Source organism: Triturus cristatus, chromosome 12, assembly GCF_964204655.1.
Source record: "Triturus cristatus chromosome 12, aTriCri1.1, whole genome shotgun sequence".
Classification (NCBI taxonomy): Eukaryota; Metazoa; Chordata; class Amphibia; order Caudata; family Salamandridae; genus Triturus; species Triturus cristatus.
The window spans coordinates 733,907,494-733,926,115 of NC_140595.1; the positions used below are offsets into that span (position 1 = coordinate 733,907,494).

Genomic DNA, 18,622 nt, shown 5'->3' on the forward strand with positions numbered 1-18,622 from the left:
TGGTTTCAAGGGATCTTTATGATCCAAGGTGCAAGCAGTACAGCAGTGGCACAAGGTACCACAAATCGGTCGTGGGGAATGGGGGTAGCGGGACAGTCTTTAAAGATAGTGTCTCTGCGAAGTACCCTGCGGATAGCTCACAATCCTCGAGCTGGAGGGTGTCGTGTCTCTGGGCGATCTCTTACCGAGTCGTCCTCAAAGGGAGCGCCGCGAGTCTCTCAGCAGGCACAGGTGGTCGGAGTTCGGGAGCCGCGATTCCGTCAGCAAGGCTCAGATGGTTCAATAGCTGGGGGCCGCGAGTCACTCAGCAGGCCCAGGTGGTTCAGTGTTCGGGAGCCGCGACCTCGTCAGCAGGGCTCAGATGGTTCAATAGTGAGAGGCCGCGAGTCACTCAGCAGGCCCAGGTGACTTCAGCGTTCAGGAGCCGCGACAGCATCAGCAGGCTCGGATGGTTCCAGGTCTTCTCTGCATTCGTTCCCCCGGCACCCCTTGTTATACTCCGCTTGCTCTTTGAAGTCCGGAGTCCTCGCAGAGGGGGGACTGGGGTGACGGAGGGGGTTCGGCGGGATTTCCTGCCGCTCACTTCTTTGGTCTTTTCAGGTGGGTCTGGGAGGGACCCCAGACGCTCGGCAGGGGAGGCGCCTGCTCCCCAGGGGCCTGGTGGCCGATCGAGTCTTCCCGGGGAAGGCGACCCGAGGTGTGACTGGGCTGGCGCCTCGGGGTCTGGCTCGAGGGTTCCCGCTCCCTTGGTTGGACATGCGTGGTAGGGTGTCGAGTCTGTCAGGGCTCTGGCCGGCCCTCGGATCTGGGTGGCTGGGGCGGCCGGAGTCGGAGAGGTCGTGTCTTGAGGGTGGTTGCAGGTTGGCTGGATGATTGGGAGGGCAACGCCGTGAGGCCGGTCTCACATCTACATTTCCTGGTCCCAATTTTTCTAGATCTGTAATTCCTAACAATATTTCTCGGCCAAGTTGAAAATGGTAATGTTAGTGTAGAATCTGTGAGTTGTGGAATAGTAGATGTCTCCCTAGTCTTCTGGGGCATCTAATATATATATAATTTGTGGACCATCTAACATTTGCACTATTTTCAGCACTTTAGTACCTTGCTGGATCAAGTCTCTTGTATTTATATAGCTATGTCTTGTCCATCTATTAGAATACACTTTTTTGTCTCAATTTACGAGTTACCTGTATTGATGTAACAACGTACTGTATCTATTAGGATTGATTTTAATTCAAGCACTTGCACTTTAGTTGCAAATTATGACAAACTTCAGGCATAATGTGCATTTTTGCCTTACCTCCATTCTTCTTGTGTGTTTTTAACATTGATATTGTGGGTTTTTTATGCACTTTAAGGCAGTCAAATATTTGCTTTTTAAGGGATCATCCATCTTTTTAGTGCCTGGAGTTTTTTCTATTTTGGGGATTTTAAAGATTGAATACATTTGTGATGCCAATCATTATACTGATTACTCTCTGGATTTAGGCACTTGCCAGTATTGACATACCCACTAGTGGTATATTTTGTATCTTTTAAATTTTTTAGATACTATAATTTGATTCAGTACCCCACATTCAATTGTGCAAATATAGACCTATTTTGGCATTGTTATTCCTTGTATTTAATCGATTTGATTTTTCCAACTGTATGTTTGTTCGACAATTATCAATTTTATTGTTAAAATTGTGAATTTTATATCGTCTCATCAGATATTGTTTGCATAGATTGTCCTCCAGGTCATGTTTCCCTTTTAAAGTATTTTTTCTATGTCCATTCTTCACAATCACCAATCAGTTCTTTGATTGGACACACTGTATTCAAAAAGTGGTGGTCCGGCACCAGTGCGTTAAGTGAACAAGATCGCGGAGGCGATCGAAACACGTCAGGGGCGGACACTTGTCTGCATAATTTATGGAGCAATAAATCCTACCATGAATCCATAAACCCGCCTATTTGAATTTTTGTTGGAGTGTTTGCCTGCTTGAGGTCCGGCCCTGCTGTTTTCTTCCTCCTTGCATCTGGAGGATCAGGACTGTAACAATATATGTGAACTGGCTTCCAAATATATCTACTAGGCTGCTATATTTGTAATCCTCAACACCCAGCTCATACATTTATCAGTCAATCCCATTTGATACGCCAGGTTGTGGATGAGGATGGGGTGACTGGCTGCGCTTAAGGCAGCTGAGAGGTCCAGCATTATCAGGCGGCAGGTGTCATCTTCATCTGTGGTTAGAAAGACATTGTCTATAGTGTATAAGGAATCTATCTCGACGCTGCAAGATGATCTGAGGCAGATTGTTAGAGGTGCACATGATGGTTAACACTGATGTTATGTCAGAGTTGAGTGTAGATTGCTTTTTCAATGGCTGATGAACAGTAGGGGAGTGATGGGCCAAGAGTAGTCGAGGCCATCAGGGTCTAGTGTAGATTTCTTTTAAGAGTGGGAGGATCCGGCCTGTTTTGGGAGCTTCTAGGGAGATGCTTTAAGTGAGGGAGGTGTTGACAACAGTCAGACCTCAAGAAATCTACTTACTATGGTGAGTCAGATTTTATCAGGGTGAGCTACTTTTAGGGCCTACTGGCTCGTTCTGACGAGCTGATAAAGAAGAGGCGTTCTGTTATACCAGAAAGCGAATGAGCAATAAAGATGCCTTTAATCTTGTTTTTTATCTGGTCACATTTGCTCTGCGTTGAGAGACAGTGGTTAAATGTCAGTTTATATCTTTCAATTTGCAGTGAGAGAAAGAAAAGTAAACACAACCTCCAGGATTCAAAAGCAGCAAAGTTAGAGGATTTTGTAAAGTTTACAGTCTGACAATTGTGCTGTACAAAGAGTCTGAAATGAAAGGCTGCAGGATGTAAGTTTTTTTTAACACAACATTTAAATCACTTGTAAATGAACCTGCAGGTCTGGTCACATTTTTATGATTTTTTCGAGGCCTGATGGGGAGTAGGATAGAGAGAGGTCCCCTGCAGAGAGCTTCGATGAAGGGCGAGAGTAAGACATCATCTTCATAGGAAATGTGCATTTATGACTCCAACAATGTGCAATGTACTCTAGCTGGTTTCAGGAAGGGACTGCGTTGAATACTGGGCATCTGAGCTGCGGAGCGCACGAATATTTGCTTTCACAAAGGACACAGTTGAATGAGATACTTACCACTCAACAGCAGTACCTCAGACAGTGACTATTGTTCCTTCGCACATCAGGGTTAATGGATGAGCTCCAATGACACTCACCAAGACAGGAAGTCTGTCACAGTGGCCATTCTGGAGCTACTCATCAAAAGGTTAGCGTGCAGAGGAACTCACCTGTTGAGAAACTCAATGAACGTGAAGGGTGCGCTGTCTGATCGAGTGGTAGCCACAAAATAGAGACCGCTGTTCCGCACATGGATAAAGTGTAAGCCTTCGTGCATCTAGAGAAGAGATTGTGGTTAGAGGACTCAGGTACTGAACCCGCACTGAAAACAGGAAATATGTTTGTTCACATGTGCCCCGCGGCGCACTTCACAATACTTATACCAGCTCCCATTAAATACAAGGATATATGATTGGATGCAACACAAACCTCCACACAAATGGCATAATGCACTTCAAATCAGTTACAAGAATTAATGTTACCCCTTTGCCCCTGATATGCATCATTATTCCAGCAATATGTTTCTGTTGAAGATGCTTTTAATATTATATAGCTGGCAGGCTGGAGGTCAGAGCAAGTCTGGCATGATAGAGACGAGGTGACTATTGGTCTCACATCTGCAGGACAACTTGATAACCTGATCCAGAAGCCATTCAAGGGCTCATTTCATGAAACTCAAAGGGAGCTTCAACAATGGAAAAGCACTGAAACGGATCCATAATTTATGGTTATAGTAAGAATTAGTTTCAACACGACAGACGATCTGGAGCAGAGACTGTAAAAAGTGTCAAAGGATTTGAAACCCATGTGTGAATAGAAGGGACTGGTAGGGATTTGCAGGGTTTATTAAATATAGTTCAGAGAGGTGAAACAGGCAATGACTGGAAGTTCCAAGTAGGGCTCCAAGCTTTTTATCACTGGCTAGAAAAATAGGATTTTTGATGTATCACTTTATATTTCTCGCCTTTTACAGCACTGTATTGTTCCAGGAGGTGCACAGGGTACTTACCATCACAACAGGAGCCTGATCTTTTGGAAGAGCGTTGACCTTCCTGTAAAAGGTCTCTACCTGCTCACTGCTTGCATCTCCTCGAACTACAGGAATGTAAGTAAAGGACAATAAAGATGGAGACTTAACACGGAGTTGCCCCGGCTTCCAACAGCTCCTCAGAAGCACACTGCTGAAAACCACTGCTACCCGCACACATACTTTCATTCTGCACCCACTCTAGGAAGGATACAGTCCTTGTAGATGAGCCGATCTCCTTTGGCAGACAAGATGAAGATCTGGGAGATCATCATGTCCTACAAAAGATGGAAACGCCATGAGCGAATGCGTGGATCAAAGACAAATCAGAAATCATATAAACAGTAAACATCATACAGTCCTAAGGAATCAAATATAGAAGGTAACTGAACAAGTGTTTCTGGATTCTATTCACAATTAATTATCCAGGCAGTTGTGTACTTGGTGTCTTCTTCTCTCTTCAAACCATTGCATATCAATGCGTGTAATCATTAAGTTTATGAAATAAACGCTCTGCATGCGTTGTTACCCTAATGCTGTGCATCAATGCAGATAGTTTATTTTAGGCCCTTTATTTTACGGTTTTTGTATTTCTCCAGTTAGAGGCCTACACAAATTCACAAGATTGGTATAATACCATCCCATATTAAGAGAATACCAGAATGACCCATACCTGCAGCTATCTAAAAGACGATCTTTGGACGCTCAGTCCTTGTGATGGAGAACTGGAGGTGGTCCCATATAATTCATTGTCAATGAACTTAGCAGCCTGAATCTAAGAAACCTTCAACAGGAACATGTTATGGAGAACAAGCATTGACAAAGCCAAAAGGATGTGTTATGGGTATTTGTAAGGTCCACGACTCACAAGGGTATTCTGCTACTGAAAAGAGACATGTCTGATGTGCAGGGGTAGGTCACTTCAGGCTTTGTGAGTGAAGTACGAGAAGGCCCAGCCACCGGATCTGGTTCTGCGCGTACTAAGGATGTGTGCGAGTAGGTGTGCGGCTGAGCAGACTTGCCTGGTAGGTATATGGAAGTTAATGCAATTGTTGAGATAGGTGGAGCTGATGGTGTGCAAAGCTTTGTGTGTCTGCGTGAGGAGTTTGAAGAGTGCCCATTTGTGGATAGGAAGCCAGTGGAACTCTTTGAGATGTGGATTGATGTGGGTGCGAGGGGAGGCAGGGTGGGTGGTACTCACTGTCAGTCTGACAGCTGAATTGCATACGGTCTGGAGTCTTCTGGTCAGTTGCACGTTGAAATCTAGAGTGCATTGTTGTAGCCCAACTTTCTGGTGAGGAGGGCCATGATGAAAGTTCTGTGGGTGTTGAAGGCAAGACACTTGAAAATCTTCTTGAGCATCTCGAGTGTTTTTGGGAACAAGCGGCAGAGACTGCGTTCATGTGGCAGGTCTTAGCGAGCTGTTTGTCGACTATTATTCAGAGGTTCTTCATGTGGGTGGCTGAGTTGGTTTGGGTACGGGTCCGAGATCAGCAGGCCAATAGGTGGAGTCCTATAGCGAGGTGTCTTTAATAAAGACAATTACTTCTATCTTGTCTGTGTTGAGCTTGAGGCAATTGGTTTTTATCCATCTAGTAACATCTGACAAGCAAGCAGACAAGATTGTTCGGGTGTTCGATGTTTTGTCGGAAAGGGAGAGGATGAGCTCAGTGTTGTCTGCATGGGATATCATGTTGATTCAGTTGCGGAGTATGATGCTGGCTAATTTGGCCATATACGCTTTAAACGGCATGAGACTGAGCAACGATTCTTGTGGAACTCCAAAGATGAGTTTGGTGGCAGCTGAAGTGGAAGGAGTCAGGCTGACCCATTGGGTCCAGCATGTGAGGAAACATCAGATCCAGCGCAGATCTGGTTCCTGAATGCCAGCATTATGTATGTGCTAAATGGGGACGGGGTGGGGGACTGTACCAAAGGCGACAGATAGATCAAGAAGGATGGGGGCAGCAGTGGCTCTTTGTCATCCATGGCAGCGACAAGTGTGGTTTTAGTGCTATGGTTACGTCTGAAGCCGGATTGGGTGGTACTGAGGAGGTTGTACTCCTTGAGGTTGACAGCTAAATGTTTGTTCATGATCTTCTCCATGACTCTCCACAGGAAAGGTAGGATGTTGGCCCGGTAGTTGGCTAGCATTCTGGGGTTCCTTTAGGAGAGGGAGAACTATGGCGTGTTTCCAATCATTTAGGAAGGTGGATGCCATGTGATTGAGTCACTCAGGATCGGGGTGAAAGCGGAGTTCATGGGGTTCAATCCTTTAGTGAATATATGATGAGGGCAGGGGTCCAACGGTGCTCTAAAGTGTATGCCGCACATGGTTGCTGTGGTTTATTGAATGGTGATGTTGGGCCAAGTGTTCAAGGTGGTCCTCTGGGCATTGAACGCGACAGGTAGAGCAGCTGCAACGGTGGAGCAGCCTGGTTGGGGCTCGAAATAGATACTGGAGATCTTGCTGCTTAAGAATTACAACTAGGTGCAGAGGTCTTTTGTGGCAGTGACGCTGCTGGAGCTTGCATCTGGAGAGGTAAAATCTTTCACAATAGAAAAGATTTACTTGTGACTGTTGGTGCTGCTTTCGATGCACTTGATGTGTGCAAAGCATTTGGTGCCTCTGATTTGTGGTGGCATCGCCCGAGGGCTGATCTATAGATGCTCTTGTCTGTGTCATCCGGGCTTTATCTTCATCTGCGGTCTAGCTACTTGCAGTGGTGCTTGGTGAGTTTGAGCTCTTCAATTTACCAGCCTGCTAATGGTCTTGTTCTGGTGGTCTTTGGTGAGGCCATGGTGTTTGCACAGGAGCTGATCCGGCATTGAAGTTGAAGATGGATCTGGGGAGGCTGTTGTAGAGGTTGGTGGTGTAGGAGCTCTGAGGTTACAGGATTCCTCAGAGACCTTTGGCTTAGTGCATGCACACACAGACAAAACATATAGACAAAGCACATATCAGCAGATATTCAACAAGTACACACAGACGCACCTGCTTGCACCAACAGTAATACATAACACTGTGCACAGTTGGTAGAGTGTAGCACTGTAACCCCTTGGGACTTTAGCAGGTACTGACTTACAAGGAATATGGAAAAATAATCAAAAGATCTCTTATAAACACATAGGCGGTATCTGTTGTGCATATAGTTCAGTGGTTAACTCATACTATTCACAGAAGCAATATGTTGTTGACTACGTTTCAGTTCATATTATCACTTGGAAGTACCTGCAATAATCAAGGGATGATAGAGCCCATTTGTAAAAGGGAGCATCACGCTGTCTTGAGTAATTTACTTAAACCCACAAAAAATTATCAGCATTTTAAGTATTAAAGTAAAGGGAACTACGTCCTTTTAGAACCCGACTTACATGCACTTAGAATTAGCATTGGCAAAGCCAATAGGTCTCGCATTGGCAAAGCACATAGGTCTGCCTTTTGGACCTATTGGCTTTGCCAGTGTAGTTAGCCGACGCTGCGCAGCTTTGGCAGGAAATATAAAGGTGCAATGATGCAACCGCTATTGCTGGTAGCTTCATTCGGTTTGTGCCCACGTGCGTCACCACACATGCACGTGCCTACGGTCTGACGCAGGGCCAATTTTCATTTTTTATGACTACAAGAAGGCAGATGCCACATGAACTGGTAAATAAAAAGATTTTTGGGGATGGGCGAAAAACAAAAGGGCCCTTGGTGGGGACTCGGGGAAGCAGCATACGAGGGGGCCAAGTGCAAAAGGGAGAAAGCAACATGGAGTGGGGTCAGGGGAGCACACAAGAGAGCTTGCAAGCACATGGAGTGCTTAATCAAAAAGGAAATAGTAGTTCCTTCCCTTCAAAAGGAGTGGTACTAGGATACGAGACTGACAATCAAAAGGATGGGAAAGAGGCCATGTTCCAGAGGATGACAAACACTATGAAAGGAAGGTATGCCATCGAATAAGAAGCAAGCAAATAAGAGCGCCAACTAAACCAAGCAATGGTAAGAAATGGGCACGCTGTAAGTCAGGTGTAAGTTTACAATACGTCTTTGGCAACTGTTAGATGAGACCTAAAAACACACTGGGCTCCTGCAAATGAATGCAGTCACTTAGTTCCCTGATTATACGTTCAAGCATGATGAATTTGGATATTTTCTGCTATCATTGTGTCTTTTTACTGTCCAAATAAATGTACTGATGGCATACCTGGGAGAAATTGCTTAATGTCTGTAACGTTTGGCAAAAAAAGGTCTGTTCCTATATTGTGAGAAGTTGGCCTGATGTATGATGTCACTAGTTATAGTGTACACCTTATATCAGTCCAAATACCCTTATGGTGATTGGTTGTAAAGTCAACCTTATAGACCAGCTATCCTAGTGGTAGCATGGACAAGAGCAGTCTTAGGCTAAACTCTGAATGGCATGTGAAGCCAGCTGTGATACCATATATAATCCCTTGAATACCAAATGAAAGGACACCACAACAGATATATATATATAAAATAAAGTGTATTTATTCTAAGCAAACCCTCAGCACTCTTTATGAGATTAGAGGTAAGTACAACACAGTCTTATTAATGCATACAGTAAGTCACACAGGTAAGTAATACAGTTAGGCCCTAGGGGCCACGCAAACCATATACTAAGTAAGTGGTATAAGAACCACTGTCACGGAAATAGAATAGGCCTAGGCCTAGGGAATCGCTGGGGCTACACTACACTAGCGTTAGTTAGGAAGTGGGAGGCCCACGGGATTCGTGTGCAGAGTGGAAACACTCACGCGTAATGCGTAAAAGTCAATAGCAATAGTACAGTTTAGGAAACGGTAGATTTAGGACACTTCCGGAGTAGCTAGGAAGTTGAGACTTGAAAACTAGACACTAGGATAGTCACTATCCTGATGAGCACCGGAGTACCCAAGTTACCTAGCCCACAGGCTGCGGGTGCATAGGGGTGAAGATGCGTCGTTTTCGTCGTCGACTCCTATGGATGCCTGAAGAAAGATGCTGACAGGCAGTCAGTGAAGAGTGTCCGGTGGATCCCAAGGCTGGGATCAAGAAGAGAAGAAACCTGCAAGCAGAAGGGACAGAGTCAAGGTCACTAGCCAGTGACCACGTGGAACCAGGAAGGAACCAGGCGATGTCGTGAAGATTGCAGGTGAAGGTGAAGCTTGTCGCTGCAGCCAGGAGGACCAGGAAGCGTCGAGGACGACCAGGACCAGGAGGCGAGCTGTCCCACGAAGGCTCTTGCTGTCGGCGGCGTCGAAGTTGGACTAGGACTCACCAAGCCTTGGCAAGCGGAACCCACGAAGAACGAAGGACTTGCTTCTGGTGCAGACCAGGAAGGTCTGGGGTGCTTCTTCTTTGCAGAGAAGCGGGAGCCAGTCTGGAGGAGCCAAACCAGCGCAGAAGATTTCAGGGTGCGTCGTCACAGAGGCCACTAGCCAGCGGGCAAGCAACCGGACAGACGCGGCAAGCAGGAAAATGCTGAAGGGCCCCACGCAGGACTCGTGGAGTGTGGGGGGCTGATCTTCGGTGCAGATGGTGCTTGGGGTTGGGGCTTCTCAATCCCCGGTGCACAACTTCGAGGGTACCTCAGAAGCTGCGCTGTAAGTTACTAGCCACTTTTCCCAGGTAGCCGGTCCCACGTCGCTCGTCGCCTCCACGGATCTCAGCTCTGCTGCAGATGTGGATGAGGGTCGGAGAAGTCTGGAAGTCAAGGCTCTGGTCGGGCTCTGCAGTCGGTTCCTCGTAGAACGGTCGCAAAGCAAAGGGTAGTCTCTTGATGGTGCCTGTTTGCACAGGGTAGCCACTCCTTGGCTACAAGGGAGATTCTTCAGTCTTCTTCTTTCGTCGAATGTCGAAGGTCCAGAGTTTCTGTTCAGTTTTGCAGGTTCAGGATAATCTAATCTCTTGAGGCCAAACTCCCACTCTTATACTAATCTGGGCGGCTGGGATACCTGCTAGGTCACGCCTTATGGGTGGGACCTGGGAGGGGGTGGTTACACCCACTTCCCTTTGTCCAGTTTCGCGCCAGAGCTGGGGCTGGAGTGCCCCAGCGCCGGTTTGAACTGGACTATGCAAGGAACACCTTGTGTGCCCCAGGCATGTCTCATTCCTTTCAGCCCACCCTGCCCCAATACACTAAAGGCTGTCTGGGGAGGTGCTAGCACCTCCCCAAGCAGGAAACCTATTGTCCAGGCCTCCCTGGCTGGGATCACTCCCAGCTGCAGGAGGTCAGACTTGTGTCGTGGCAGCAGCATCCATTTTGTGATGCTGAGGCTTTGGTCAGAGGCTAACAGTTGAAGTATGATTTTAACATGTCTTTCCCTCTAGAAGGGGGGAATAATATTCTCATGTCCAGAAATGGCATGGGGGTATTATTCCCTAGTGTTAGACACCTTACACGACATGTTTTGATAAAGCCAAACCATAGTTACCATAACCGTCTAAGATTATAAGGCACTTTAAGAGTATATGGTAGGCTATATCATAGAACAGCTATAAGGACAAGGTTCCGAAAGCTGCAGACAGGCTCAGCTCATGCTAGAGCACCATCTCACATGTTACCAAGCACTCTGCCTCCAGGATTGTCAATGCCTGCCATAGGAGTGACTAATAGGTACACATGTGTCTATATGTAAGTTAGGTATAGGAATACTACACCTAAGCAAGGGGTGATTACACGACCTTGCCCCAGCTGAGTGATCAGCCAGTTGTGTCAAAATGGAAGGCCAGGCCAGGGGTGGCATAATACATGCTGCAGCCCCTGGTAGGCCTAGGGTACACCTATGCCCTGGGTACCTAGGGTACACTGTACAGGGGCCAATAAGGTGATCCTATCCAAATGGGTTATGCACCTAAAGTACATAGTATTAATTTAGAGAGAGAACAGCAGGGCTGTGGGTCTGATTAGCAGGCCCACAGCCACATCTAAGTCGAAAACCAGTAAAGCAAAAGCAAAAAGTGGGGGTGAACATAGAAAGCAGACCCTACTCTCCTACATATATGAAGTACTTTGTCACTAAAATGTTATTTTCCTCAGATTCCTGAATACACTGCTGTAGTTTTCTGGAGGACAGGAAAGCAATTCTGGTATTTTGCTCAGCACGGATTGTTGCTAAGTCAGATTATGCTACATTGTGTAACTGTGACAGAATTGGGCCATATTAATATTCAGAGCCATAGGGCAAATCAGAGCCCCTGACAACAATAATTATGCCGAATGAGCAACTATGTTAAAATAGTTTGTGCCTCTAACTTTAAGATGTAGGAAAAGAAAGCTGAATCACCCCAAAGTGGCAGTATTTTAGTTTACCGGAAAACGATGTGTATACAATTACAGTAGGCATTAAAATGCTGCAGGGGTGGTGTGCTTATGTCATATGAGGGTAATGTTGTGGGGAGTTGTGACCTTTATCACTTCACAAGATGGTGCAATCGGTGGCCATGTTGAGTAAAGAGATAAAAGGCATATTTTCAACAGCAATCCTAAGTGGCCACAGATGTTTGTGCCGGAAAGAACCAGTGAAGAAGCCTCTGACAAGCTAGAAGGGCTTTTATAAAGGTTGTTTGAAAAAAAGGTACTTGTAAATCCTTTGATGAGTTTGATTTAATAGGCTGGAAAAGAAAAAGACACCTACCTTGACTAACGTCATTTACATGGATGGCTTATTACAATCTACATATTGAAAACTCATGGGTCTCCTCTAGAAAATAGTTATACATAGCATTCACTTCAGGTATTATCAAAGTTCCTAAGGCCATTGTTGCTGCTCTATTCTTCCAAATAGTATGTTAGTGTAAGTGTGGAATGTTTCTATCCATTTTAGTTCTGCTTTTTTGTCAATACTGTCAACATTGCTGCACCCTGCTAGTGAGATGATGTTCAAAGGGTCCTGAAAACGTTACTTGACCTTTCCTTTTCATGGTAATGTGCCATGAAGGCAGCATTTACTCTTTTGTAGTGAATCATTTAATAATCTGTAATTTGCATTGACATTAAAGTGCATCTATACATTACCAGATTTATAATTGGTAATATTAGTCAGCCAGTTTGACTGTCATGGTGACGGAAAAGCTATTTTCAAATGTATAGTGATTTATATATAATGCATTTCACACCCAAAATGCCTGTCTGTGAAAGTGAACCCCATTCCTCTGTAATTCCATCAACAGAAGGTTTATCTCTGGTATTGTCAAACATAGATTTTGTTATAGCTGTGTTGCTCTTGGTGCGAAGATATCTCCAGTGTGGTAAACTGGCATGTGTCCATCTCCTGAGTGTGCGACTTCATGTGTAACGGGTATCTTTTTTGTTTGGCTCTTTAGCCATGCCAACCTAGTATGTGCCCGCAAAGGCCTAGGCCTATCCATGGTGATACAAGATCCAGAATTTGTTTTTTAATCTGCAGGGGTGCCAACAAGCTTGCCCTCATAGCTGGCATAGGACTACTGTATGTGCCCAGAGTTAGTCACGCCCATTCTTGCACTTTTTGTTCCTTTCCATTTTCAACCGGCCCCTGAATAGTCTAACATTGTTTTTCTCCCCCCTCCTTTCACAGGAAACAACAAGACAATAGACACTTATTTCAAGTAACATCTTTAATCAGCTCATGGGGGATACACATAATATTGCCAGCTATGAACCCTTGTTCCTTCTTAAGAATTCAGGGTGTTCACCTAATAATTCACTTAGACGACATTCTTCAAATGCCAGTAGACTCTTCATCTTCACTCCTCTCACAATCAACCTTGGCTTCAATGTAAAATGTGAAAATTCTATCTGTTTTGCGTCCTAGTCGATAGAACTCCTGGGTTTCACCCTTGACACTTGTCGTTGAATGCTAAAGCTGCAGAAGCAAACTCCATCGCACTCAAAAGGAGCTCGGACAAGCCCTCTTTTGCTCCATTCTAATCCTCAGGAAGCTAACCAGTCTAGTAGGTTTACTTGCCTACTGGGTCAAGCCATCTTTCCCAGTCCTCTGCATTATAGAGCCCTCGAAAGATGGCAAGCTCTACATTTGTGTTCTAGCCTCCATTACTCAGCTCAAATCTCCCTAGATACAATTTTCGTTTGGAACTCCTATGGTGGCTCAAAAACACGGCTTGGTTACATCTTTGTAGCTTGGAGCATCCCCACTATTCTCAAATCTGATCGTGGCCTGCCTTTCAATAGCAAAGAATTCAAGGAGTTTCTTGGTCGACTCAATGTCGAATATTAAAAGAGTACACCTCTCTGGCCCTAGTCCAGTGGTTTTGTTGAACGATTTACGGTCACCCTTTAGAGGGTCATTCAGTGAGCATCGATGGAGGGAATCAATCTAAACCAAGCCCTTCTGGTGCATTGATCAACTCCTCACCACTTGCTATCTGGGAGAGCCATCGGAACCAACCTACCACAACGTACATTGGATCAATTGGTGAATGCTGATACGGTTCGTGTCAGAGACCCTTTTTGAAAGTGCAAAATAAAAACATATGCTGCTCATTGCTGATGCGTCAATGAAACAGTCTTCGACAAAGGGGACTGGGAGCTAGTCAAAGAGAAACGGAAGCAGAAAGCAGACACTCCATTTGCTGTTGACCCTTTGAGGGTTGTAATGTTCAGTGGACACATAGTGACAGCGCTGTGTCCAAGAAAGTCAATCACACAATACTCGTCACACATCTAACTCAATGTTCATCAGCGCCTAAGACCACGCGCGAGGTGACCCCCGCCTGAATGTCTAGATCAAACATCTGAGCCTGTCTTGAGGTAGTTAAGATTCACCTTGATCAGACACCGATAACACCCGATCTGAGAGACCAGTGCAAGCACCTTGGCGACTCATTGAGGAAATACAGGGGTGGAGAATTCCTATCGTGAGACACATGTTGGTATCTCTGGGGGGCTAGAAGATTCAATTTCTATTTTGTCATAAGGAAAAATAGGCAATAAATTGAAATAAACCCAGGAACAGATGTGGAGCGTTTAGCGATCCGCCGGATTATAACTGTGCAACAGTCTTTCTGAGTAGCTTAAATATTTTCACAAGGTGATTGGGAGAGAGACTGTGTAAAAAAGGTAAAAATATTTAAAGCATTTTTCTTTGTGTGGACATTCTTTACAGCACCTAAGTTTTAGGATCAGTCATTTGCAAACTTTTATTGAAAGGGCCCTAAACCAGAAGGAAACCACAGTAACAAGCATTGAAAATGCAATAGGCCTCGCCTTTAATTAAGTTAAAGCCATTTGCTTTGCTAATGGTATTGTATAGCAAAGCAAATGGCTTTAACTTAATGAAAGGCGAGACCTAATGCTTGTTCAATATTATATACACGCCATAGTTGCTGCTTATTTATCTTATACAACGAACAACCATTGACAAAGCCAATAGTCCTGACTTGTTGCAGGTATGATGTTACTTGTGTCGTATATCTGGATGCAATGACAAACAGCAAAATACAAGTCGGAGGGCACACTGTGCTCAACACAGTTTATGGGTTATTTCAGTTAGCTGTAGGTGCTGTTGGACAGCTTTCAATATGGTGAATTTACCACATGAGGCATTATTGCATTTATGCAGAGCTTTAAGTGGGCTGGGTCCTGCCGGTGCTCAGCCCCAGCAGTTCTAAAAAAAAAAAAAGCAGGTGCAGAGACTTATCCCTGTCGGGCTCTCCATTTTTGCCCTCACACTGAGGGTGAAAAATAAATCTTAACTCTGCAGCAGTGGCACCCTTCACTGGCTCTGATAGAACTTCAAAGAGACTTGTTATAGTTATTTCAGTCTCATAATTTCAGTGCTTAAGCATTTTCTATGTTATATACAACGAAGCCGTAGTTAATGCTTATTTATCATATGCAGCTAACAACTACTGACAAAGCCAATAGTCCTGGTTTGTTGTAAGAGTAATGTTATTTGTTGTATTACATATCTGGATACAATGGCAGAAGCAGCAAATTAACAGTAGGGTGATCCACTACGCTAAGCACAGATTTTTAGCTCACCTTTAAGCCACGCCCTAATTACATTTGCCTCGCCCCTCTGAGAGCCCCCCCCCCCCCCCAACAGTCTTTTCATCCCACTTAAAGCCCTGCATATGCGGTAAAACCACCCACGTGCTTCAACTGTGCTAGGGGTAATAATCCCGATTTTTAAATTTGAAGGAAGATGTTGCCAATCCAAATTCTGCTGAAATTGAGGACTAACACTACTCTAAAGTTGATAACAATTTTATGTAAAAACACTTAGCATGCGATTAGTTCTATCTAGTGTTTGAATGAAGAAGTCGGGATTTTCCTTGCATCATAAGTGAGCTCTGTACGTCTGTTGGACAATAACTACGAACGGTGAACTCAGTGCGTTAAATGGAAATAGAAAGTGCCTCAAGAAATCACCCAGGCATGAAGGCTTACTTGACGCCTTGACAATTTAATGGTCTACTATAGCTGAAAGGCTTGTGAAAGAAAGTCAGCAAGCAGTGAAATGGGCACATCACGAATTTAGCAAGTTAATACTTTTTGTGCAAACATGCGGCAGCCTCGTTTAGGTCTCATTTCCCCTTATGTAGCATTCACTTGTAAAACAAACAAAAAAAGGCTCTGAGTCAGAGCAAGGAATATTGCCTTTGCCAGTGCTCGTTTTGACAGGGCGTAGCAGATCAAAAAACTTTGGAGCGAAGATTATCCCGAATTACTCGCCCGCTGCAAAATAGAAACCCACGGAGCGAGCGACCTAGGCTATACTTCTGACAGTACTAAGGCAAATGGCAGTACGGCGCTATATACACACGAACAAAAGTACCACGTGCAGACCAGCTTTTAATGGGGGGGAACGGAAAGGGATGTTGTAAACAAAGGAACAGAATGCCAAATTAAGCTTGATACAGAAAACAACGCTAATGTCAGATGGATAGAAAAAAGCAGGGGGGTGGTGCGGGGTAATAGTGTGTTGACGTAAACAGCGGGCTAATAAAATGCATGGCCGGAAACGGGTGCAGGTTATGACGGGCAGCACGAAAATAAGGGAAGACCTGATGGTGGAGATTCGGAAGGCAGTATATTGCGGTGCAATATTGCAGAGAAAAATCTGACGTCATGGCGGAACGCAGAGTTAAGCGCGGTATCGAGGTGGGGGGGGGGGGCGGCGGCGTGCTCAGTGGGTGTACAGTAATCGGAACTAGAGAACGGATGAGTAAACCACAAGAGACCAAGGGTGGTCAGAAACGTTGAAAGGAATGCGGGCCGAAACGCTCAAGATGTCAGGGTGATTGGAGGGGAGGGAGAGAATCAGAAGCGGCATTGCACCATTCAAGCCGCAGATATCCCGTGCCACTGCTCCGGCTATATCACTGATACCGCAGCCCCTGGGCAGGGATACGGGGGTGAAAAGGATTCATAAACTCCAGAGCGCTGACCAGAAAGAATCTAGCTCCACAATAGTACTTGTGCCAGTTATCATCTTCTTCGGGTTATTATTATTATTTTTACTAAGAGGCCACATGAGGGCAGTGGCGGCCCACGAGCTCCCCTGTTCTGACATGCATGACCCGTCATCCAATAACAGCATCATGGTATGTACTCCACTCCTCGTTGTCTTTCCTCTCTTTTTATCGCAGAAGCATGGGACAGTGGTAATTCAAAGTGAGATTCCGCAGCTCTCTCCATTACCAATCAAGCACGACAAACGGGTTTTATCTAAGGATAAGGGGAACATTTTCACACGTTATAGCTCTGTACACTCCATAGAAGCACGCGGAGAACTAGCCATCACTGTACCTGCTCATGTTAGTGAGAGATGTCGCATCCTGTCCTGCATGCGGCACGCGCTCCCTGGATGCGGCTCTATTGTTCCGCGTGTGCGGGAATGGCGATGGCAGAGGGGGTGGAGTCTCGTCACACCTGGCTGAGCTGCTAAGGCACGGTCCGCTTTCACTTTCGTCCTTCGCAAAAGCTTTCTGGTCTTTATGGGGCCATATGTTTGAAACACATGGTCCCATGAAGATAAGAAAAGCTTTTACCACAAACGTAAAGCAACCGAGCCAGTACAACTGGGACGATTCTAAAAGAGAAAACTGTACGTCACTAGACGCTCTTTTCTAATGGCTGGCCACAGTTTAGCATAAACGGTGACGTCAGCCAATGGAAAAGAGGGGCGGGGCTTAAACCCCACTAGTGAAATCTACCCTAACTCATTAAATCTCACCAGCGAGACTGCGCATGTCTGCGCAGTCTACGTCAGGTGAGACCTATTGGCAGGCTACTGTCTCAAAGCTTTCAGTGTAGCTTGCCGAATTAAGTTAATTATTTAATGTGCAGGCCATTGCATGTTTGGAACTTGGCCCTTTAATATTTTTCATATTTGCTTTTATTATAGTTTCATTTATATAAATAAATCTAATACCCAATACAAATATGCAGTTAGAATACCTAATACAAATATACAGTGCTTCATACACCTAAATGGGCTGTGAAGCACTACAACATTTCAGCTGGCCATTCCACCCTCTCAGCTGGTCAGTCAAAGTGGCTGCCTTGCGTCATCCATTAATCTAGGCAGTAGCATGTACTATTACGGAGGTTGAGTTGAGCTGAAGGATAGGCCTGCGGATGCTATGCCTATCCAAACATATATACTAAGTATGTTTACGTCTTTAGATTATGTTTTTGTGTCAGTCTACCGGGTATTTGTGTGGCAATGAAAAGGTGGCAAAGTCATGAAAAGCAATCTCAGTTAACTTATATATATATATTTTTTAAGAACTCTGTCACACAGAAAATGGTTACAAGGAGAAACGCAACAAGTACATCTGTTCTGGCTAAACTGGTTCCAAAGGTTGTGTTAAGGCACCTGCTGCAGAGAGCTTTGTGTGCCCAGTAAATCTTAGGGAATAATAATAATGTTGAGATAACTCTAGAGATTGATGCAATTGCTGCAGAAATTCTGTGTTTTGCCTAGCCATGCCTTTGACACAAAGTAGTCTACTGGGAGTTGTGAAGGAGAGGTATTGCCACAGTGTGTGATCGTATGTTGAGGAATAAAGACATCATTTGCTGAGTTCTCTGAGTGGCGTGTTCGTTTGCGTGCTCCGGGGCTAGAGAAGATGCTAAAGTAATGGGCCAGTGTAAGCCTATAGCCAGTAGACGCTTGTAGATCTGCCAATTACATTTAGCATAGTCTAACCTAGAGCAACTAATGCAGAAAGAAGATTAAACAAGTCAAAGATGCATACCTTCACCATGGGACTGTGACAAATAAGCAAGAGACCCTGCAGATAGTCTACTCACCAGCACCGTCCTGTTCACGTAAGTGTTCGGGTGCCAGTTTACAGTGACCGCTAAACCAAGGCAGTCACAAACTGAACAACAAGCATCTCTAGACTCATCAACAACCAAAGGCGGGGCTTGCAGCTTCTATATACTGTACAGGGCATGTGTGGTTTGGGAGCCAATGAACGAACAATTCAGAAATTCTTCCTTATC

At 45.0% G+C, this 18,622-nt stretch overlaps 1 protein-coding gene across 1 annotated transcript in view; it reads right to left on the reverse strand.

The window, feature by feature from the left end:
* The window catches only part of AP4M1 (adaptor related protein complex 4 subunit mu 1), a 198,019-nt gene extending 179,444 nt beyond the window's left edge, over window positions 1-18,575 (reverse strand). Inside the window, exons 1-4 of the mRNA XM_085637309.1 lie at window positions 18,428-18,575; window positions 4,390-4,453; window positions 4,158-4,243; window positions 3,319-3,425 (exon numbers count right to left, since the gene is read on the reverse strand). Of these exons, the coding sequence (XP_085493435.1) occupies window positions 3,319-3,425; window positions 4,158-4,243; window positions 4,390-4,450 (254 nt within the window). The 5' untranslated portion in view covers window positions 4,451-4,453; window positions 18,428-18,575. The remainder of the gene's footprint in view (window positions 1-3,318; window positions 3,426-4,157; window positions 4,244-4,389; window positions 4,454-18,427) is intronic.
* Between the last annotated feature and the right edge of the window lie 47 nt (window positions 18,576-18,622).